Source organism: Struthio camelus, chromosome 11, assembly GCF_040807025.1.
Source record: "Struthio camelus isolate bStrCam1 chromosome 11, bStrCam1.hap1, whole genome shotgun sequence".
NCBI classification, from domain to species: Eukaryota; Metazoa; Chordata; class Aves; order Struthioniformes; family Struthionidae; genus Struthio; species Struthio camelus.
The window spans coordinates 25,568,089-25,592,265 of NC_090952.1; the positions used below are offsets into that span (position 1 = coordinate 25,568,089).

General features: G+C 47.6%; 1 protein-coding gene across 1 annotated transcript; it reads left to right on the plus strand.

The window, feature by feature from the left end:
- Window positions 1-589: 589 nt before the first annotated feature.
- On the plus strand, window positions 590-23,558 carry FOXO4 (forkhead box O4). Its single transcript, XM_068956965.1, has 3 exons — window positions 590-997; window positions 11,911-13,152; window positions 18,179-23,558. Exons 1-2 carry the CDS (start codon window positions 590-592, stop codon window positions 13,132-13,134), a joined length of 1,632 nt encoding a protein of 543 aa, XP_068813066.1. The 3' UTR covers window positions 13,135-13,152; window positions 18,179-23,558.
- Window positions 23,559-24,177: the final 619 nt, after the last annotated feature.

Below are 24,177 nucleotides of genomic sequence, written 5' to 3' on the forward strand. Positions count from 1 at the left end.
AGGGAAGGGGAAAGGAGCAGACAGGCTCCCGGCAGGGCTGGCCGCAGGGCCCGAGCGGGCAACAAGGCTGAAGGAGCCACAAGCCTAGAGCCCAGCCATTGCAGCGGCAACGGGGCTGGGCGGTGGCTGCGGCCCCGGGGCCGGTCCTCGGCCGGGCACTGGCCGCCGGGGCGGTGCCGGGAACAGCGCGGAGGGAGGGGGCCCGACAGGCGGCTCGGCAGGGGCGGGGCCACCGTTATGTAAGCGCGGCCGGCGCGGTGCCCGCTGGGAGGTGTAGTTCTCTCGGCGCGCTGCCTGCCACGCTCGCCTTTCGGGGCGGCGCCCCGCCCCGTCGGGCGCGGGCGGCGCCGGGAGTTGTAGTACAGCGGCGGGGCCGGGGCGCACGCGGGCAGCCGAGCCGGGACTACGACTCCCGGGGCGCCCCGCGCGCGCAGGCGCAGAGCGCGGCGCTGCTCCCTGGTAAACAGAGCGGCGCGGCAGCAGCGGCGGGGCCCGGGTCTCACAAAGGGGCAGCGGGCCGGGCCGGGTCCATGCGCGGCGGCGGCGGCGGCGCGGCCCAGGCCCGGCGGCGGCGCTGAGGCGGGCGCCCATGGCGGAGGCGGGCGGCGCTGCCGCCGCCGCGGGGCTGGACATCGACCCCGACTTCGAGCCGCAGAGCCGGCCGCGCTCCTGCACCTGGCCGCTGCCGCGGCCTGAGCTGCCGGCGGCGCCGGCGGAGGCGGGCGGCTCTGCGGCGGGCGGCGCGGAGGAGGGCGCGGGCGGCGCGGCGGCGGGGCCCGGGCGGGCCGAGGGGGCGCGGGCGGGCGGCGCGGCGGCGCGGAAGGGCGGCTCCCGGCGTAACGCCTGGGGCAACCAGTCCTACGCCGAGCTCATCAGCCAGGCCATCGAGAGCGCCCCGGAGAAGCGGCTCACGCTGGCGCAGATCTACGAGTGGATGGTCCGCTCCGTGCCCTACTTCAAGGACAAGGGCGACAGCAACAGCTCCGCCGGCTGGAAGGTGCGCGCCGCGGGCCCCGGCGGGTGGGGGGTGCCCGGGCCGCCCCGGGGTGTGAGGGCTGGGGAGAGGTTGGGGGTGGGGGGGGGAGCTGCACCGGGCAGAGCTGGCCCCGTGGTGAGGGAGGGCCCGGTAGGCCGCTGCCTGTCACCTCGGCCCTGCCGGTGCCCTCTGCGCACAGCCTGCTGTTCACCTGTTGCTCCGTGTCCCGCCGCAGGCCTCGAGTGCGTTAGCTGGCTCGGTCGGGGCCCGCTGGCAGCCGCGGTGTTGCGGGCCTGTCCCCTGGGCTCCTCCGGGGCCCGCTCCGGGCTTCGCACAGCCTGAGCGGAGGCACGGGCTTCGCTGGGCGCCAGCCCAGGGCTTCGCTCGGTCACTGCCTTGCCATGAAAGGCTGCTCCTTGTTCGCTTTGCGTCCTGAAAGTTTTCCAGGGAGGGAGTCAGGGGTCAGTGGAGAGACTCTAGCTAAGCGGCTGTGTAAGATGAAGCATCGGTTAAAGGGCCTTTAAATACAAGGCCGCAGTTCTTTAGCCCCTGTGCGAAAGCTCAGTATAAATAACTGTTTCATAGCAGACATTCTTGGCTTTCAAGAACCTCCCTTCAGAAAGGGTGCTGTGTCCCAGAGCAATGCCGATTCTGCTGCGTAGTGACTGAGGACCTCTGCTGGAGTTAGGAAAAGGGAAAGTAGACCGAGGAACATGCTCTTCAAAAATCTCTATATTATCTTCTCCTGTTGCTCTGGCAATAGGCACGTGCTAAGTTCTAGTATAAGAGCTAACTTCCATTTCCGTCCTCTGCAGGTGGCAGCTTGGTGTTCCCGTTCCGTTTAGTCAGACGGACTCGAGCAAAAAGAAAGGGAGATGTGAGAACTGGCTTGTGAAATAGTCCCTTGTGCTGTCCTCGTATATCACAGAGGCTGCCAGAGTGACTGGAATCTAAAGCGTGTGATCTGTTGCTGCACACTGGAATTACACTTACGCTACGCTCCCCTTGTTTGCAGAGTATCTCTCTGTTTGTGGTTAGCAGCGCTGCCGTGGCGCGGTTCTGTGGCAGCTTGAGCCCATATGGTTTGGGGCTTCCACGACTCCAGCCGGGCATTCCTTTGCCTGTGAGCTGGTGCCTGTGTGATCAAGCAGCAAGTCAGCTCAGAGAGTTGAATTTGCAGAAAACTGATGGTTTTTTCTGGTAGGTTAGCTTTCAGCTGGCTCAGCTCTCTGAAGTGGCACACCGTGCGGTTGCATGAATGCTGGTGTTTGCTCAAGAGAGGGTAGGAACGTGGTGAGAGGGGCGCAGCTGTCCCAGCTTAAGCTGGCATAGGTTAATGCAAAACATGTCACCTTTCCCATTTGTCCAGCTCACTGAAGGTTCCTGGGGAGTGCAAGGAGTTTGACTAAAATTGACTATTCATTTTTTCTTTTCTTCCGTCATGCAGGTTGAATCCCTATTAACAAGTGCTGACTTGAGACAGCGTGCTTAGATACGTTTGCTTTCTCCTCAGTAGAACTGAGGTCTCACTGATAGACAGTTTTTGCTTGCTTGGGCTAGGCAGGCTGTCCTGGGCCGCCTGCTGCTGCGTGGAATCGTATTATTTTGGCAAACAGGACATTACATTGGTGCATTTTCTCTTTGGGAATGTCTCTGTCTGTTTGGCAGTAATGAGTTTGCAGCTGGAACGCTCCCTTTGGGTTCTCTGCGGTACAAACTCTTTTCCTGACCTTCTAGTAGTTATGAACGTGAAGCGGTTGTATTGTAAATGAATCCTACTGCGTCTCGGTCCTTAAGGCTGAGGAAGCTGGCACATGGAGTTAAGCAGGCACTGAGATGCTTTATTGTGAGATGTGTTTCAGGACCTAGGTCTGGGGATAGATAACAGAGCTTGAGACCAAAGTTCGGTGTGGCATCTTAGATATGGCCCAGGATATCTTGGGGAAGTTGAAGGAGCGTAGTGAGGTATCCTATCAGGCTAGATGCTGGTATAGATGGACTTCTGGCTTGATCCAGTGTGACTGTTCTTTTGCTGTAGTCCTTAGTGTGAAACAGGACCTTTGGCTTTACTCTTAAGATTTCATCATGTGTTGTCAATTTTGGAAAAAGCGTGGTTGGATTTAGCTTGTGGAGAGGCAGAGATGAGAACACTTTGTGCGTAAGTGTGTGAGAGTTGAGGGCCCTGCTCTGGCACTGTTGCTGGAGTTGTTTGATGTAGTTTGACTTTTTGCTGATGAAGTTCACTTGTAGTCTTGCAGCCTGTGAATGGGCTAACTCAGGCTAGCTTTAGCAAAGCGGGGAGAACAGAAACTTCTTGTGAGGGAAGATGAGAGAAGGCAGAGTGACAGCAGCTGTGCTTGTGATCAGCCCACCTTATGGTTAGAGCAGCTTAAAACTGTGGACTTCAACCAGCAAGCAGAAAACTATGGTGGAAATACAATTGAAGCTGTTTAAATGCTGGGGGAAATTCCCCTAAAAACTTGTTTTAATTGTTAGCAAATATTGTCCAAGTCTGATTTTGTATATGGACGGTATACTGCAAATTAAGCAGTTACGTATCCAGGAAAAGCAAAGGGAGCTGTGTGCGCTCTCCCTCAAATCCCGTTGGCATAGCTTGGCAGGATGCGTGCCCTGGCTTGTGTGATGGAGCATGTGAGGCGGGGGGGGTGGTGGTGACTGCACAGCTCTGACTTCTAGCCCTGCTTTATGTTAACACATGGTTATGAAGATTTGCAGGTTTTTTCTTTTTTTTGCTTGCAGTGAGAATTATTTTTGTGACAAAGAATTTTACTCTATTTGTATTAAGGTGCATTAGATTAAGATGAGTTAGAAATTTACAGTTTAAAAGGTGCTGAGTAAGTCAAATTGGTTCATTTTGTGGACTGAATAAATTTAATAGGTGCCCATTTTTATTCAAGACGAACTGAACAGATGAAAGATGTATTTTCAGTTGAAAAATGGAGCTGCATTTTTGTAACTGTTCTTTATATTTTAGAACTGTGACGCTCTGCTTGCACCGTCTTAATTTGTAGACAGAAAAGAAAAACTGCTTGGGTTGTCTTGGCTGTATCGATATCTCAGTTTTGAACTGAATGGGTTGGACAAGGGAAACTAGTATGGAGCTGTTGCCAAATGCTGATGTAGCATTTTGATTCCAGTTGAGATACTGCTACAGCTCTTGCAGTTCTGGTGTTTCTGTATTGCTTTGGCAGAACCGTGCCGGTAGTACGATCTATTCACGTGCGGTGTAGTTCTAGTAGAGAGTTTTAAATGGGAAGCTGAAAGAAGCGCATCTTGAAAACACTTATTTTTATCTGCTTTAGTTAATATAAAATCCATAAACTCATTGTTACTTCAGAATTGCTTTACAGCTGTTTCACTCCACTATACAATTGAGGGAAATACAACTGTTACAGACTGCGAGGGTGTAACCTGTGTGAATTCCGGAAAAATCTGTGTTTTCGAGGAAGGTGGTGTTTGCTGTTCTTGAACTGTTTTAAATACTTTGTGAAGTGACAGTTTTGCTGGATGTGCAGTCTACCTTTTCTCTGCTGTATTCCCGCAGAAGTTAGGAATTAACTGGGCGGAAAGGCAGAAGTGTCCCAGCGGGGGGGTGTCCCTGGACTTCTTTGTGATCCTCTCCTCAGTACTCTGCAAGCTGCTCTGTGGATAAGAGGATAATTCTTCCTGACTTTGTGATTGTTTGGGCGAGGAAGGTGTTACGGTTTTGGAGTAAAGCTATGCTCTGTTCAGGAGAAGCGCATAAACCTTTCTGAAGCGGTTTGTGTGTCCTGGTTGCAGAAAGCCTTGCTTCCAAGAGCATGAGCAAGCTTGATAAAGTCACGAGCGGTGTTCGGGACTAGTCTTTCTCAGTGGAACAGTCCATATATTCTCCCAAAAGTGTTTTCTCTGTCTTTGTGGGAATATAATGAACTCTAAAATCATCCTTTTTACCTACCAGAGATGTTTCACCTTAGTGAAAGTCAGGCCTCTTTTCTCTGTTGCACATGTAGGAAAAGCAACCGATTTTCAAGTGCACCATTAGTTATAGGAGGTTTAGCTGACATCTCCACGTTCTGATACTTTGCATTCACTTTGACTCAAATGTATGTGTATTCACTGTGCAACAGCTCAAATGGTTGTGTACTGCTAATTAGGAATCACCAGGTGCTCTACTTGTCTGAAACAGAAGCTGTTACTGAAACAGAAGCTCTTACCCCTTGTTATACAGGGGCAGCATTTTGCCTACAAATGTTCCATTCAGCCCTCTTCTCATTCTTGAGACACATGCATGTTGCCTGTAGCTGATGTTAGCTGTTGACCAGATGGATCAGGAGGCCTGGGCGAGGGCTCTGTGGTGATTCCTCGCGTGCAGCCTGCAATTCTGTTGAAGATTATAGAGTGACTTCCCAGGTTTCCGCCGCTGTGGCGCTGGCTCTGAAGGTCACCAGGCACCTCCTGGAATTGAGGGTGTCGGTAGAGTGTACACAGAGCTTCATCGTGTTGAACTAGCTGCTCCTCCTTTGGCCGTATGAGGTTCCTCTGTGGAAGAAGAATAAGCCAGAAGACAAAAGCAAGCCTGATCCATGTTCTGGACCATTCTTGCTGTGCTGGGGCTGGTAGGTTCAGCTAGGTCATCCTTATGCCTTATTGCAAACGAGTTCCAGCTCAAAGGATCTAAAATTAAGCAAATACTTGCTTTGGTAAAGATGAGCTTATCGTTCATTTGCTTGTTGGCTACTGTCCAGTCAGCTTCTGCTTGTTTTGTAGGCAGATCTACAAAAAGCAATGGTCAGTTCCTCGAACAGTCACATTAGCTCTTTGCTCATCTCCACCTGGATTCTGCAGGATCTCTGGAGATCTTTTGGCTCAGACTTGTCAGTATCATAGCTTCTTGGCGTGGGCAGGTGAAGGCCCAAACCAGTAGCAGGAGCTCCTTCTTGTATTTCACAAAGAAACCCTCTATGGAAAGGAACATCTTGTGGTGGGAAGGCTTTACACAGGTTTGCTTTTGACTTCTGGTAATCATAATCTCCAGCCGCCACCTTGAAAAGGAAACTCTTTCCCTCTCTTTGCTCCCTGAGACGTAGCTGACTTTAGGCCAAAAAGGCATGAAGCAAAGGGAGATGTAGAACTTAAACTCAGCATCTTAACACTAAGCAAAGATTAGTTCTGCCTGACCTTCACTCTAATGCACGTTTGTATGTAGAGGAGGCTTAGCTCAGGGTCTGATTCCCTGCCTGCTGTACAGGGGTCGTGGACAGTGCTGCTTAGGGAAGGAAAAGGATGCTTTCTGTGGGGTGTGCTGAGAAAGCCATAGTGCTTACTGAGAAGTTCATCTGCCAGAATTGGTACTATTCTACTTTAAACTTTCTTATGCTAAGACTGTGGAGTTGCAACATCTCATGATAGCCACATGTCCTTAGCCCCCTTTATATAAAGGGACATTAACCTCCCTACTCTACCCAGGAATATTGCACTGAATAAGCATGGGAGAGAGCAACATTTTTATTTATTTATTTTGAAGGCTCATTGGAGGTAGGTGTTCCCCTCAAAAGGGGAGGGAGAGGGCTCTCCCTTTTGGCAAAAGCCTACCTGCCTTGTGCAATGCAAGACGAGTTACCCGAGGATTTCGCTGCTACCCTGACAGTTTGTTTTGGGAAGGTGCTTTGCTGAACAGTTCAATTTTTCAGGGAGTTCTCAGTGAAGGTTATTCCTTGGATGCTGCTATTACTTGTTCCAGCAGGTTTTTTCTACTCTGCCTAATCCAACGTTGCTTTTGTTGTATATGCTTGCATGTTTTAGTAAACTGGTAAATTGCCTCAGTCTTTCTATTGGGAGAACTAAGATTTTTCTTTTCTTCTGAACTCTTCTTGGATTCAAAGGTACAGCTTTCTGTCTCCTGAGCTTGGTGTCTGCTCACGTGGGCGTTCTGGAAGGGGAGAAATGTTTCGGTGCTCTGGCTCCGGAGCAGTTGTTTACTCAGTGGAGTGCAACTTTGCAAAATCTCTGCAATGAAGACTTTTTCCTAAAGCCTTTGGAGCCAAGTGCCGGAGTGAATGCTGAGACAGGCGCTGACAAATGTGCAAGGCGGAGCATCCTCCTCTTGCAGCCTCCGAAGAATACCATGGCAAATTATAATTTAGCACAATTACAGGCCTAGCGTTGGAACGTGGCCCTATGCCGGGTTGTAACCATGTTCTTTGTATGCCTCCAAGGCAGCGAGAATGTATTAGAGGGAGCAGCAGTGACTGTACTTTGGAATTTTCTAGTGTTTTCTGTCATTAAGTCTCGAGAGAGGTATTTTGCCAAGAATTCTGGTGCTTCCATCATTTGCAGTAGGAACTTGAAATTTTCCAGGAAGGATAGTCCTGGTGCTGGAGGAGTGGTGATTGTCAGTCCATGAAAACGCAGGCGGACGTGGGCAAGCCTGCAGTTTTCAGGGATAGCTGTTTTTTGAGTCTTTCTCGGTACAACTTGTACTTGGCTTGGCCTGGAGCACTCTGCTAGCACGGTTCACGCAGTTGCGGCATATGCATGCTGCTCCAGGCCAGGCACAGAAGAGCCTTCTCCTCTCTTGCTCGGATCAGATGAGTACTTCCAGAAAGGTATGTTGCAGGAGAGTAAGGTAGAGCTTGTTACTCTTGGCTGATGTGAAAGACCTTTATATCTGAACAAAGTACTTGGCTCCAACGCTGTGATCTGCTGAGAGAAAAACTTGAATTTTATGGTCAGTAACCTGAAGCTTACCCACATAGCCATGTGGTCCCTTGGAGAGGCAGTCGCTGGTATGCTATCTTGCATATGAAGCACTTGAGCTTGCTACATGGTATTTCAGTATCTGTGGCACTTGCCTGGAAGGATTGGCCGGGCGAGCTAATCGCTTAGTTGTGCTGCCAGTTCCTGTGGCCGATTCCTCGTCTTCAGACCTATGCGCTGTTGCGTTGCACAGGGTCCAGCACCTACTCCCTGACACCGAGCGGGGGGACAGCCTATTGCAGAAGGAAGGAGCGCTCCTTTTCAGTAAATAGGACTGGGAGATTTTTATCAAAGAAGAAGTTTTAGAGCTGTGGTAACTACTTGGGAATTAGGAAATCATTTGTATATGCTGTTAGTTGTACCACTCTGGCTTTTCCGTATATCCTGTCTTGTACATGAGGAGGTTGGGGCCGAGGGAATGGTTGATTGTTCAGCGTACAGTAAATGTTTCTAGCCAAACTTTAATTTTACGTAATATCTGTCATGAATTTCGTAATGGTTTTGTCTGAATATGGTTTACAGGAATCGTCTTTGATCTGTGGCAGATCAGAGACCCAGACTGGCATTTTTCCATCACAGTACTTAACACGCAGCATAGCATATGCTCAGAAAAATGATTTAGCCCCCAGAATCTCTAAGATGTTTAAAGAGTTAGTAGTGCTGTTCCCCTCCCGCCACTTATTGAAGGGGTTCCTGAGGATTTGGAATGAAGGTTTTCTGATTATGCTTGTTCCTTCAAATAGCACTTCCTTATGCTCACAGGTGTTGCATAGCTAAAAGCTTCTGTGGATTGCAGGTGCTCAGCAGTGTAGGAAAATCCCAACTGGTGTGAAGCTGGACATCTGAAAAGCTAACTTCACCTATATTTTTGGCTCGAGTTGCCTAACAGTGGAAAAGGAAGCGCGTCAGGGTTGCCTAGGCAATTGAATTCTGTCATTTCCTCTCCTGTCAGGTTTGACTTGGGGTTCTACCATTATTTTAGCATAATTAATTTTTCATTAGTGAGATTTGAGAGTGCCCTCTGTATTGTAGGCACGCTAAATCATTCTAGTAGCTGCACTCTGGTGCTGGAGAGCGTGCAGTGCACTAACGTGAGAAAGGGAAGAGTAAAGGAGTCTTCCTCCTGCTACCTGTCATAGAGATTAGCACCTGCCTGAAATAGCAGCTCCTCTTGTCTGCTGGAGTCCTAACTTTCCTGATACGCCTCCAGGGGGTCTCCTCCCGTTGTCAAGAGTCGTTCACTACAGAGTTGCTTATACTCTCGCAGAGCACCAAGGTTGGTAGGTGAGTCAGTTCACTTCTATTTGGGGAACATCTGGACTTGAGTCTTGTTGTACTTTTAGTACTTTTACATATATTTAGCATGAGAGGGGTTGGACTAGATGACCTCCAGAGGTCTCTTCCAGCCTCAACCATTCTGTGAGTACACCGCAGGGCTCAGGCATGCGGATGCATTACGACTCTGGGTGTAGCTGTAGTGGTGAGCTGCTTCACAAAGCTTGTATGAGAGGTGTGAACATGTCTGATAACTTAGGAGTTGCAATTTTGACAGCAATTAGCCGTAATAGTGTCCTGCTTTTTTCTCTTGCCTCCAACCATACATTGCTCTCTTCCTTACTTACCCGTTGGTGGTTGACTGCCCAGGGAGCAAGTTCAAGGAGCCAAAATGGGCAGGAAAAGTAATTTTCAAGGGGGGATAGGGCTACTTTTTGGGTTGGGTTAGCTCTCTGAACCAGTGTATAGTCAGACAAACACTTGTGTTCGTGGGAGGCAGAGGGCTAGGAGATGAGGAAGGAAGGAGTGGCACAGCAATTAGCCGTTTCTACAGCTATTAGCCATTATGTCAGTTTAATAGTAACATGTAAAAGCACTTTGAGATTCTGGCATAAAAGGTTCCAGGCTTCCCGTGTCTATGTTGATGTGAATGCTAGCTTTATTTCAAGAAGTCTTATTTCAAGCTTCTTTTTCAGCCAAAAGACTATTGAAAACTAGATATTAAAATTTCCATCTGTGGTGCCAGAAGTGATGGTCCATTTTCTTCAGGTTTCGGTGCTACTGAAAGGCCTGCGCTTCTGTAGTGTGCTTTTGTTGCATGGGAATTAAAACGTGACTTTAGCCGTAAATGATATCTAGCAGAAAATGGAAAATAGTTATTTGTGAAATTCTGTGAAATCCTGGACCTGTTGGTTTAAAGTTTAGTTTCAGTAAATAGTGCTAAGAACCCAGCAGTTATACAGCTCCAAACATGCATGTACAAGCTACTGAGTCATTCCTGATGGGACTTGGTGACAAGAGTTCACAGATTCCTTTCAGAAGAATAAATGAAGAATATGACAACCTAGTGTGGTGTTCAGTGTGCGCATGTGTGTGGGTTTTCTTTTGTTTTTTGTGTGTTTTTTTTTTTTTTTACTACTGCAACAATATGTATTTGATGTCAGGAACACCCACGTGGAGGAGAGAGAATTCTTTGGAAATCAAAGCAGCAGCCTTTTCAGGAGACAGGGTACCAGTCTGAATTATTTTTCCTGAAATTTGAAGGAAAATAAATTTTTATTTAAGGAGAGGAAAAAAAAAAAAAAGGCCAGACAGGCCTGTTGTATAGTTATTGCTATGAAAAACTCAGGTCGCGTAACTGCATAAGGACATTGACTGACGCATGTTCCAGCAAGTCCAAGCTCCTCAGAAACCCTTGGGGCGCACTCTGAATAAGAGCCTATTATCCTTTGATACTGATCACAAGCAGCCAAACAGTCTTCTCTGAATCCTGGGCAGCCAAAGATTAAAATGAGAGCTAACGCAGGACTGCTCTCACATGTCCTTCCTTTTCCATGACAACTCTCCACTTTCCCTCTGTTTATCTACATCTCCTTTGTTTTAGGACAGTACTTTTGGTGGGGTGGACAAAATTAGCCTAGTAAGGACTTGTCAAAGAGGAAAAGGGTGGGGAGAAGGAAAGCACTAGGCAGGAAAGAACTCTGAGAGGAGGTGGAAAAGGATGATAAAAGCACATGAAAGCTGAAGGCTGCTGTAGGCTGTTTTGCTTATGTGAATAACAGGTACTCTTAGATCACTATGCCACCAGTGCAGCACCTTTAACTATGTGCAGTTTGACCATCTGGACAAATCGGGTGCAGATATTAAACAATGCCCCCTGCGGTTCTCGAGGGGACCTTAGGTTCTCGAGGGCGATCTGCTCCAACAATGAGATTATTGCTTGCTGATTCTAAAATACTGGGGGTTTTACCAGCAAGGTTGCAGGACAAAAATTCAGTTTGATAATGGTATACAGAGATGTTAGCTAGCAGTTTGTAGAAAAACTAAACAAAAGGGGGGGTGGGGAGGAGGGGCAAGGAATGTGTGGCTTGCCAAATGAAAAGATGGGAGAGGCTAAGACTGGCGTGTACAGTGTGGGAGTACAGTATCTGCTTGAACATCTTACCCCCCTAGAAACACGCATGGAGGAAAGCATACTGCCTCCTTGCAGAGTGAGGCTGGCAGCCTCCAGGCTTACCATGACTCCTGCTCCACAAAGTTTCACTCTTGTATATCTGTTTTGGGAGTAAAGATGGTAATGGGAAATACTGAATCTGAAGTCGTTTGACACGTCTCTTCACCCGGTCTATTTAATCCGGTTCACTGCTATGCCTAATGCTCTGATCCGGCCGAAAGCCGTGCAAAGTCAGTGATCCTCTGAGCTGTACCAAAATTCAGAATTTCAGCCAGATTTATTCCATATGACTGCTGGGGTGGGCAGAAGGGTAGGAGTAGGAGGGAAGACAAGAGTGCCCCTTTCTCACAGCAGCGTTGACTCACGTTGATTTAGGCTCATGGTGAGTTTGCAAGCCTTATTTGGGAATTTGCCTACTCTCCCTTGTATATGTTGTTATAGATTTCGTAGCAATAGAATATGATTTTGAGAAGTTCTTTAATGTCACTGTCCTGGTAATGGGAAGCTGCTATAGTTGTATTGATAGTCTTGCCCTTGGTGCTGCAGTGAGACGTTGCACCCCTTGCTATTTGCTGTCGAACGTGTCCAAGCAAAACTAGCAGGTTTTCTTTGTTATAACTTTCTTCTCTGGGTACTATCTTAATGCATTCCCACCTAGGTGGGAAGTGTGGTGTCAACAGTCAGATCCTCATATTTTGGGTTTGCTTTTTTTTTTTCCCCCTTCCAGAACTCTATTAGACATAACTTGTCCCTGCACAGCAAGTTCATTAAAGTTCATAATGAAGCCACAGGAAAGAGTTCTTGGTGGATGCTCAATCCTGAAGGGGGTAAAAGTGGAAAAGCACCAAGAAGAAGAGCTGCCTCCATGGACAACAGCAGCAAACTCGCAAAAGTCAGAGGTAAAGCATCCAAAAAGAAGGCTTCTCTACAGGCCACTTCAGAAGCCACTGCTGACAGTCCTGGCTCCCAGTTCCCTAAGTGGCCTGGGAGCCCATCCTCAAGAAGTAATGAGGACTCTGATGTGTGGAACACTTTCCGGCCTCGAACCAGTTCCAATGCAAGCACCATTAGTGCCAGGCTTTCTCCTATCCTGACTGAGCAGGATGACCTCCATGATGAAGAGCTTCTCCCTTCTCTAGTGTACTCCAGTGCATCCAGCAATGTTCCACCAACTGTGACTGAGGAGCTTGAGCTCATTGATGGGTTAAGTCTAATGTCTCCCAGCTCAACTGTGCTATCCACCCAGCAATCTGCCTCGAGTGGTCCAATCCAGAGAGATTCCAGCTTTTCCTTGCGGAGCCCAAACACAGCTGGTCAGACCACTACTTTTGGCAATTCCCTGTTTAATCCTGTTGATATCTCGCTGCAGAGTTCTGTCAGCCATTTCTCTGGCCCTCAGACCTTGGAAGCTCTTCTGACACCCAGCTCTCCGCCTCCAAGGGATGTTATGATGACTCAGGTGGACCCCGTTCTCCCGCAGACTGGTAGCAGGATGAGCAGCCGAACTCTTCTGCTTCTAGGTGGACAAGCTGCCCAGAGTAAGATGAGTCCTGGTAATCCACGAGGAAAGCCTACAGAGCAGCAGGCAGAGCCAGTTGGTGCCAGTGTTTTGCCGTCAACACTTCCCATAGTAGCATCTCCTCAAAACACTGCCAGCGTGGCCAGTTTGAAGGCTCCAGTTTCTGCAACAGCTGCTCAGTCAGTCCAACTGGGCACTCCACCACTTCTTTCTTCTGCTAGCCCTGCTCCCTTGGGATTGAACCAGGACAGGCTGCCCACTGACCTGGACATTGACATGTACATGGAGAACCTTGAATGTGATATGGATTACATAATCAACAGTGACCTCATGGATGGAGAAGGACTGGACTTTAATTTTGAACCCATTCTATCTACTCCCAGCTATCCCAGCACCTCACAGGCCTCCAACCATACCTGGGTACCAAGTTAACTTCAGGAGCACAAAAAGGTAGGTGTGCTTATGGAAAATACTACTCTGTAGGAAAGAACAGCCCTGTCTGGGAAGTTTCCTGGGTCCAGCCATGTTAGTGGAATAAAGGTACCTCTTTGGAAGTGCAGGTACTTCTTGAGTAAAACACTTCTGAGAGCGCTGTAACGTCTTAGAAGGAGAAAAAGCTATGCAAAGGCGGGTGGATTTGACTTACTGGGTAGTGAATTCCTTAATGGAATAGAGCACCGATCTGAATGAAACTCCTTTCATCTTTCATTACTAAAGATGCCTGCTCTGTAGGACAACAGTATCTGTCCTGTGATGCCTATAGCTCTGGATTTGACATGAGAGCGCCTGCTGATTCCATAAATAAAGAAAATCTTATATTTGCAGAAGAGTCAAACTGAGCAAGGCATGCTGTGTTTCTATCCAGGCTACAGTTATGCCTGTAAAATTTTGTAGTGTATGTGGTTGCAAATTATGCCTGTTCCGTGACTGCCTACTTTGCGCTGCATGCAGCAGGACAGGATCGAGCGACCTGTTATTGGACCTTCTGCCCTTCCCTTAATATCCAGGACAGTACCTGTAAAGTCTGGTAAGCCTGTTTGTCAGTGTTAACTACTGAATTGCTTATACAGCCATTAGGATGGCAAAGGAAGAGGAAATGGGAGTACAAGGTGCGAATGGAGATGGAAGGAGGAAGGACGTGTTAGTACTGTCGCGTGCATATGCTTTCACTAACAGCGAAGCTCTCTCTTCACTAAGCTTTCATATTTGCACGAAGCTTTCTCGAACTGGCATAGGAAATGATGTATATGAGAGCCAGAGTTAAAAATGTCTTGTCTTTGAGGGTTTGACACGCTAATAAACAGGTAAATAAACAGCAATTTGTAGCTCCTTAAGCACTGAGACAGTCAAAGAATTAGAGAAATGGAATTGTTGGCGTGTTTTACACTTGAAGCTCAGTTAACAGAAAATGAACAATTTCTTCTATGGACTACAGCACAGATTGGGTATTGATTGGAAAGTGGAAGCCTTACCAAGAGTATTTCCTGTTTAGGAGACGTTTGTGTTATTTGTTAATGTTTCAAATTCAACCAATGATACCGGCCAGCCAAGCAGAAGTGAGGGCAAACTGCAGATACCGCTTCAGGTGCAGGAGGCTCTTGACCTTCAAAATGATGGAGGCTGGGGGAATACTGATACATTTTCATGTACTTAACCTTAATACTCTTCGCAAGGCACCTGAGCAGCTTGAAGATAGTCCTGTTTGGAGCAGGAGCTTGGATTAGGTGGCCTCTGGAGGTCCCTTCCAACTGGAATTTTCTTGTGTAATCTATTGCTATCGGACATGCTGGATACAGAATATTAGGTTAAATATATTTAAATGTATTTCTGCTCTGCCCCAGTGCAGCCATGCTAGGCAGGTGTCCAGGGTCTAGACAAAGTGAAATGCTGTCCTTTGAGCTTGTGACGCTTAAACCCTGTGAGCGCGTTGATGCGCTGTCATACATTGATTTTTTTTAAAACACAATTTGTCTCCATCTTATTCCATCCAAATCTGAAGACAATGCATAGAATTTCATTTGTTAGTAAAATTCTTCTCTCTGTACTAAAAAGATGTTGCCTTTGTAGAAAAAGGGAGGATCAATCAGATTCTTTCCCCTGTTTTGTTATGGGTCGTCTTACGTTCTTGTGCATTTCTTACCTGTGCTCTTGCTGGATTACTGAATGGCTGTCTTAAATTGACTATCTTAACCTCAGGTAGGATATGGAAATTCAGTTTTGATTTCAAAGACACATTCTGTTGACAAGACAGTGGCAGTGTTCTTCATCTGCGTAAGGATTGTTGAAGTTAGCGGCAGAGGCTGTGACTTTTTCAGCACCGTTCCCGCTGGATATTGTTCTGAGCTTGTGATTTTTGCACACCACGCTGGCTCAGGCCATCATGCTTAGGGAATGCATTCACGCTGCAGAGGTAAAGTATTTTTCAGACTTGTTTTCAAAACGTATGGATGATGTAGAATGTCCTGCGGTTCTGGGTGCATTAATTCCCTGGACTGGACAGACAAAACCTCTGGCTATAGAATTCCAGAATTGTGTCTGTGTGTATGTATATATATGTATATTTTTAAGGCTGTAAAATGGAAAAGCTGAGGGCATGCTTATCAGAGGGGATCTAGCTGGTAAAAATGTGACTGTAATTCAGATGTTTGAGAGATGATGAGGTTCTTAGCAGCATGGGTACTTTAATGTCCCATCTTGATACTTGGTGTGTGAATTAGTTAATCAGAGAAGTTACTTGATGCTAAAACCCCTGGATTTGCCGCGTTCCATGCGTGAGACTGAAGTGATACTTTACAGGAAATATGCTAGAGACATGCTTACTAATAAAGGGGTGAGATCTGGAACAAGTTCTGAAACATGATCGTATTTCAGCAGAAAGTTTAACACCTACACAGTTCTTTGAACAGTTTTGAGCAGGATTGCACTCAGAGAAGTGACAGTGCCCCTGTTCAGTGTGGATTTAGGTCTTGTTTTCCTGTCCCTAGATTCTTTGCTTTTTTTGTGCTTTATGAAGCTTTTGAATTTTGCCTGCGTGCTGGAATCCATGAGGTGGGGTGGGAGGGAGTGCTCCTCCCAAAGGAGAGCAGGTCTCGTGTAGCATGCTGCTAAGACTGAGAGGTGGACTGGGATTCTGAGAAAGGGGGAACAGGTTGTAAGTAGGGAGAAAGAGAAGACTTTTCTGAAGAGTTTCAGGAAAACTGGGGAGAGAAGGCAGAACGTTCTCTCAAGTTTAGAAGTTATGAAAAATGAGCTACGGACAAAAGCATCTGTGAAGAGGTCAAGATTGTGTCATCTCCCCTTTCTCTGAAACTGTAACTGCGAGCAGTTATTAAGGCCCATGTTTGGAAATCACCATTCAGGAAGAGCATGGCTGCCTTTAAGTACTGCTCCAGGAGGCCAGGCTTTTTCCTTTCATATCCTTCCTGTGGATGTTTTTATTCACGCTAAACTCGCATTGATGAAAGCACCTGTAAAGGATCATTAACCTAAAGCCATCTTTCCGAGTGGTCCTCTACTGGCTTAGTCTGTAGCCTTCTGAGCTGGTTTTGGGTGTAGCACTAAAACTGTTAATAAATGCCAGTGATCATGCTCTGATTTGAATAGCTGGAATGAATTTGGAGCTGGGGAAGTGTTTCCCTTAGTAGGCTGGAGACGATCTTTCAAAATAAGTACTCCGTCTCTGTGCAGCGCTTGAGAAAGCTGATTAGTTGGCGCTACCCATGATGCGCAAAGATGATGTGACTTGATCCCCGTTTTGCAACTAAACGGTGAAGAGCTTGTCTGCAACTTCACCAGCAGTCAGTCTGAGCCCCTTGTCTCTTTACTTGGAGATCAGAGCCCAAACATTGAAACCTTGCGTCTGCCCGGCGGTGATGCAACGCCCACAAACCTAGCTATTAATCTCAGAGGAAGAAAGTCAGCGTATGAATGCTTTCCTTACCTAGGAAAAAATAATTCTACAGCTGCTGCTGCTGTTGCTCTGGTAGCAGTGTCTCACTCTAGTTGTAAGCTGTCAGTCCCTGGTTAAAGCGCTGGGTGTTCAAGCAGTAGAGTGTGACTTACGGGAGCCCTAGTGAACAAGGTCATAGAGAAAGCCAGCAGAGCCACAGCTGGAATTTGGCTGTGGGGCGCATGATGCGCGAACGTGGACAATCAGTCTTTCCTTCTGCGTGTACCGTAAGTGTGCCCTTTTCTAGTCGGGGGGAAGTGTGGCGTGGCCATCTGGCTTCCTCTGAGCAGCTCAGGGGCCTCTGGCTTGATCGTCTCATCTGCACGTTATGTATTTCTGCAGGCTGCACTGCAAGCCAGTAAGAGGAATACCTGGGAACAGAATTGCCTCTTTCGTACCGTGATACAGTTTGTACCTCTTTGATCAGCATGAAGTCCATCTGTTTGTTCTTCTGGTGGAGTTCAGTTAATGCTCTTGAGTTGTTCAGTTAGACTCAATAAGGCTTCGTTGCCTGCAGAGCCCTTTATCCCTTGTCTAACCTGGTCTGGACCCTGTGCCTTCTTGCTGTGCTCTAATTTGCTTTGGTCCCAACACTGTGTTTTGATCTACCAGAAAACAAACAAATAAGTAACGTGCCCCTGCCATTTGCAGTTTCCCAAAGTAGCCTGCTGCTTTGGCTTCTGTTTTAGGTTGTTGCGTTTTCTTGCTAAGGGCTGACTCCCCACTGTGTAGCATCGTTCCCTTCCACAAGTTTATTTCACGTTCACTTGTCCTAATGCTGGATGCAACCAAGTTGGTGCCCTACGTTTATTTCACTACTCTGCCTTCCAAAGCAGATCACAGGCACCCAGTGGAGGTTTCATGTCAGTGTCTTAAATCTGCTTAGACTTATTCCAAGGCTCATTTGAAGAAGTTGCGGCTGCTGCTTTGCTGCTATCAGCTGACTGTAACCAGGGTGAGGCAGAAAGCCTGAGAAGGGATTTCTTCTAAGACTTGGGGGAGGAGAATTTCTGGAAATATTTACTTTATGTGTAGGTAGATACAGGATTTCTTTAAGTGGTTGAGCATGTAAACCATTCTTTTAGTGTGTGTGGTCTTTAAAAAGCCCGTAGTCTTTTTCCTACCAGTTTGCGTTTGTGGCTGCTCAAGGGGAAGAGCAACTTTCCTCTTCCCTGCTGCTTTCCTGCAGTGCTACTAGTGTTAGCCAAGTCCTCCTTTAAACCTGCTTATCTTGCAGAGCTTTCCTAGTGCCATCAGCTTATAGGAGGAGTACTTACTTTTGACCTTTCTGCTTTTGTTTTGTCTTCCTGTTTTAAATCGTTCTCTGAAGTTTGGAGCTGAGCAGTTGCATCCTCCACTTGACTTCCATTGAACAAGGTCTGTGGTGATCTGTGTTTATTCCCTACTGGAAGTGGACATCCTTTGAGGAGCACAGGGCTGATTGGTAGTAATTAATTCCTCGTCTGGGTGTCCCAGGATTCCCGCTGAAGCTGAGAACTAACCATTCACTCTGTTTCTTCTTCCTAGTGTCCTTCAGGTTTTGAACATCGGGTTCTGACTTCGCTTCCCACCCCAGCAGAGAAAAGAATGGAGCATGTTGGATACAGTTTCCCTGCACACCACACCTTGGGCAGAAGGGGCTGCCTACCTGGGAAGAAGGGGGCAACCTGCACCTGGCTGCAACAGGAAAGACTTTGAAAATAATAATCCTGTTTTGTGCCACGTCTCTCTCTACAAACCTGACCCTGCCTTGGACGTTCTGGGGAGGCCCTGGGCTGTACAAGTCCAAAGAGGAGGCCTGGTAAAAACCTCGGCCGGAGGTTTCTGTGCCAGGCAATAGCATTTTCCCATGTGAAGAGTTGAGTTTGCTGGAGGAATATCTCAATGGCTATCCTATCTCTGCTATGGCAGAAAGTCTCCCAGTGCCTCGGACTGGCAGGGGGCCTGCTCTGTTCTCACTTGGCTTGCCCTCTGGGATGAAGTAGTTGGACGTTTTCATAAAGCCACCAGATGTGCACTTGGTATCCCACAGACTTGCAGAGGAGTTGGAAGAAGCTTATTGGTGGAAACATTGTGGAAAGCGGGTGTGCTATTTCAGGGGGTTGGTTTCGGTGGTTTTGGTGTGCCCTTCTCTGTAGCACCCTTTGTCATTCTGCGGAGGAGGGTAGTGGTCATGGTATAGAAGGCTTCCTTTTGTTCATTCGAGCAGAACAGGAGGATGTTTGGTTTTTCACTGTGCCAACTGAGCCCCATTGAATCAGAAGCATGTTCAGAGAAGTCCCTGTGCTGTTGTCAGCACTTTCTAGATACACCAGGCTGCTGTAAAAGAGGCACAGGTGCTAATAGCTGTTTCTGGGACATCAAAACATCATAGGTTTGTTTCTGAGCTGTCTTGCTGCAGCGGAGAAGTGGAAAGCCTGGGTGTGGCCTTAACAGAGCCCTGGTTGCTTTTCAGAAGGGCATTTTCTATAGATGACATATTTTTTTACTAATCTGGGAACTTTCTACAGTGAATATGAAGCCAATGTTAAGTGTGTCCCCATTAGGCATATTAGGCATCTCTCCCTCTGAGAAAGGTACAAGTGACAGACGACTTTTTCAGAGCTGTATTAGGAACAAATACATTTGATGTTTGGTAATGTGTAAGATTGAGGGGAAATAATTGGCAGGTCCCTGCAGTTTAAAACCACCTTGGGGAAGGGTTGTACATTATTGTAATCTATATGTAAAAGTAGCTGCAAATTACATAGAAGCTTTTCTAAACCTTTTTAAATATATATTATATATTTTAATTGAAAATGAGATTATTGGATTAAAAACACATTTGCTGCATCTGTCCCCTTGATACCAGATAACACTACAGTATGGGAGGGGACAGACCTAGGGCATTTTGGGCCAAGGAGCTGAAGGTGTCATTGGAAAAGTGGGAAGGGCACCGCAGTGTAACTGGGGAATAGCTGCTCTCCCCAAAATAGGTGGAAAGTGCCTGTGTGGCATGGCATTCTGCCATAGCTCCTCAGTCCCTTTCCTCGCTGGGCACTCCCACTGAGCCAAGAGCACGAGGTTAGGGAATGCTAATCATTAACAGCGCTCTCATTCTCAGCTAATCCTTTAAGTAGCTGGACTACAGCTGATACAGCAGACATAGATTCCCTCGTCTGCTGAGAAGGTGGCGGGACTGGATCGTGCCTAGATCTGCTGGCCCTCTGGGTAGCCCTTAGGGAGGGTGCTGTCAGTTGTATTTGGTAGTTGGCTTTTTGGTTTCTGCAGCTTTTTGCTTTCTTGCTGAAGTTTCTGTTACTGCTCGTGAACTTGAGGCTTGTAGGTGCACCCTTTAGGATGTGCCTGGCATTCTGCTCCATCTCTTTGTTCTTGCGTAATAGAAGCTAGGAGTCAAGAGCTGGTTGGGAGCATTAGCTGGCACGTTCCTGTCATTTTTTTTTTTTTGGTGTTTGCAATGGTCGGATCTCTGTGGTGCTCTTACGGTGTTCCAGTAAACTTGGTCTGGCAGAAAGTCTCTGGACTGTGGCTTTCCTTCAGCAGGTTCGTATCATGCAGTGCAGTGAGTGGTACTACCTTGTCCGCTCCGAGTGTTTTCATGGGTTTCTCTTCACTTTCATTTTGGTGGAAATTGGGACGGAAGTGGTTCATCTGGTTGCCTGAAGCCAGAACTCCCAACAGTCTTATCTTTAGCATGTTCTGCCATTAGAACAGATTATTAGTTTGATTACTTTGGCTTGAAGGCTTCTCCATTGTAGGCCTCACGGTCTCAAAATTCACCCACAATCTGCATGTCTGGCCACACCTCATCGTAATGAAAAAGAAAGGCAGGTCCTATGCTGGGATCCCAGGTCTTGTGGATGTGAGCCATAAATGCACATTCTCACTGCAGTTAGCTTGTTAGAAAAATTGATAGATACGCTTTCCACAAGCACCCAAACCCAGTCCCACCTATGGCATATATTGTACATAAGAATCAGCTGTTCTGGGCTGTGCCTAATAGATCTGGCAGGATTTGTGGTTGTGGCATATAACGTGCCACTTGTCAGCTTGCACCCTAAGGAGAAATGAGTCCCATGATCACCAGAGCAAGTTGACTGGCTGCTTGTGCTTCTTAGGCACAGCACTGAGAATCACAAGTGCAAGCCCAATTGCCGGTGGTGTTTCACAGCCAGGCATCAAAGGACAGGATACCAATATGTGTGATCATGCTACACGTGATGCTCTGTGCCTCTTTTATCACGAAAACAGAGCCCAAAGCAATGGAAAGGACAATATTGGTTACCAGTGCTTCAGACCTGCATATCCGTGGTGAGCCATTTCTGACTGGTCTGTGCGAAAGAGGTGTCTGCTTCAGGGCCTCCTGAGCTGTGTCCCCAGATGTGAAAGCCCCAGGGGCCTGGCCCTGAGTGCTCGTGGGGAGTCCCCTGGGGAGATTAGTGACTCCTCCCCCGTGCATATTTTTCACCTCTTCCAGCTCGAGGAGCTGCAGCCCAGGTACAGCAAGGTTCGTCACAGCGGGTGCCCTACAGTGTGGCTTGATAAGAGACCCTGTCCTTTTATTAAGAAATAGTGTGTACCTGTGCTGCTCCCTACTCCCAGTGCCAGACTTCTGGGGAATCGGCTGTCCTGGGGACATCAGAGGTGACAAGAGCACCTCTGGCAGGAGTTGTGCTCTACAAGTGTGTAGACCAAGCATATGTCTCTTGCTGCAATCTGTGCAGGTGCTTTCTGTCGTCTTGCCTCAACAGGATCCGGCAGTGGCTGAAGAAGCCTGCTTGCACTAATGCTGAGGGTGGTGGTTGGGAGACGAATGGTGCTCTCAGAATGCACAATAAACAATGAATGTAATGTTGCAGATACAGGCAACTCAGCTCCTCGTTTGTATGTGTAACAAGATGGCTTGAATCATGGTCACAGAGGGCAGGGAAGCAAAGAACTCTGAAGTTCTCCAGCCCCTTCTCAAAAACTCATAAACCTTGAGCTTTTCTAGCCTGGAGTACTTCCTCAGAGGACACGAGAGACTTTAAAGTTCCTAAACTGCTGCTTGCTGAAAGGATGTACCTAGGAGGGGTTATTCAATGCTTGTCCAGTTCCTTATTTTCTTTCCCTAAGGGTTTGCTACTGGCTGCTGCTGGATTCAGGATAATGTCTGCATGGATCTCCGCTCTGAGTTAGAGCGGATCCTGCACTTACGAGCTACCTTTACTCTTAATGAGAGGTTGGGCTGGGATTTAGAGAGCAGCTGTGAGTGTGGTGGGGAGGGGAAGGGGCCAGTGAAATTGGGAGTGATACTCCTGGATAAGTGCCTGAGGGGAACGGCTGGGGGCTTTCAGGGCTGTTGGCATGAAGCCTTATATTGTGCTGTGTGTGTTTTGCTTGTCCTCGTTGAGCTCGGGTGACCAGTTTCTTCATCTCCAGGGGATGAAACGCTGTCTTTCACTGCGCAGAGCCTCTGAGCAGCTCTGCGCCGTGAAGGACTCTGGTAACAGCTACCCATGGAGCCTAGCGGGGGACAGGCGTGTTGCTCTTGTTTACACCTGGGTTTAGCTGATTGCTTGAGCCTTCCTTGTAACTTCAGTATATTTTACTATATTCCCGACTTCCTGTGGGAGCTTGGAATATTGAAAGTTTCTTGGAGCCCTTAATTTTTCTAGCTGGTATGTCTAAAAACATGACATCCCCCTACCCTGTGCTGCTTTAAAAACAGCAGTCAAATCACTCTGGTAAGTGAGAGGAATGAAAGCAGTGGGAGCGTTCCAGAGCCCGAGTGTATTCATAAATGAGGCTCATACTAGAAGCAAGTAGCACTAATCAGCTTTTCCAAAGGAAATGCCTAGAAAGCTTTTATATAGATCATGATTTGTTCATTTTCTTACTTAGTTGCTTATTTATAGCCACACTCAAATACTCCAGGGCTAGCGTTGCTCCAGGAAACGTGTGTCTGGTGCCACGGGTAGGAGTGCCTTGGGAGTGGTGTCCTGGACTGTCACCAAAGTAGCATGCAAGTTTGGACCCATTATCCAGAAAAAAGCTATAGGACATGAGCGTGAACAGAGATGGCTTAGGGTTTGCCTCAGCTGTGTGTCTCATGAAAAACTGGTTCCCATTGAAGTAATGGTGGGGGAAAGTGGAGGAAAAAGCAAGAGGTGACTCCTGTAGCCTGAAAGATCTATCCATGTGAAAGCTTGGTAGCATGGTGGTAACCCATCACTGCAGTTGCTGACCCTTTGAGAAAGGGATCCCCTCTCTTAAATAGCCTTTACATCTCTCCCTGAAGCAGGGTACATCTGTGGGCAATGGAAGACGATCTCCAATGGAAGCAAAATCACATCTAGTATCATGGTGTAAAATAGGGAGAAGAGGCATCAGAAGTGGAAGATGAAAGAGCTGATAGTTTTGCATGTATGGTTCTCTGGCTAAGGCAGTTCTATGGTGTGTAGTGGAAGGGGATGTTCGCAGCTGGTGTTGTGGTGCTAACCTGTGGTGCTCCCAAGGTGTCTTGAAGGGTTTGGATGCTTAGATGGGTCCCTTCTTGTGGAAGGAGCCTTCTTCATAAGGCAGTGGAGATGGTTCTGTGGGGAAAAACGTTTCGAGGACAGTGGAGTCTTCACTTGGTGTGGTCACAGGGAGGTTTTATGCGTTGCTAGCACAGACGTCTGCTGCATACAGGGCAGGCACCACTAGCTGATGTAGTTTCCACCCCTATCCACACTGCACTCTTTCATCCATTTCTCACAAGAAAGTTTTTTTTTTTTAAACATAATAAATCTCTGCTTTTGTTTGCTCTCAGTAGCAGTGTAACTTCTGAACCATTACAGGCTCTTTGTTACCATCTGTGCTAGCAAGACTGTAGAATGTGCTAGACTAGGGGGGAATGTTTGACAAATAAAAACCTGTAATCCTCTGCTCTGTGTCTCATGCAATTTGTTCTGTTCCACTGGTGAGGTCCGGCTTTTTCTTTGCCCTCTGCTGCTTTCTTTTGCCTTCCTCAGCTGGTAGGGGAGCCCCTCACTGAAATGCCCTTTTGCTGGCCAGAGGTGAAAGGGGCACAGTATGACAGCCTACAAGAGGTTCCTGGGTACTCTGAAGTGTAGAGCCCCTTGTTACAACTTGCAGGCAGGGTGTAGGGGCCCATGGGGTTGCTAAGCTGTAAAACTGACACTGGGAAGTTGTTGCTGTTGAAGGATTAGTCCAGAGTCATCCTAAACTGTTTGTTCCTTGATCTTCATCTCCTGCACTCACGTCTAGACTATTCGTTGTACATAGCTACATCCAAACATCTTTGAGTGTCAGCAGTTCTACTGGTTAACACTAGGTATATGGAGCTCCTAGTTGCTTCGGTCTTTCAGCCACCTCATCCACGAGCAAATGCTGACACTTAATTAGGATGGCTGGGTATGGTAGCGGGCTTTATCTTTGCGTGCTTACTCCAAATCCTCCATCTGAAAAAGCTAGGGAGTGTTTTCTGATATTAGGAGATAAAGGCTTGGAGCTGCCCATCAAAGGGGACGTGAATGTCCCAA

Bases quoted from the DNA above. Each gene is read 5' to 3' on its own strand.
- FOXO4 (XM_068956965.1), top strand. From the start codon at position 590: ATGGCGGAGGCGGGCGGCGCTGCCGCCGCCGCGGGGCTGGACATCGAC. The intron at 998-11,910 runs GTGCGCGCCGCG...TCCCCCTTCCAG, and splicing joins ACAGCTCCGCCGGCTGGAAG to AACTCTATTAGACATAACTT.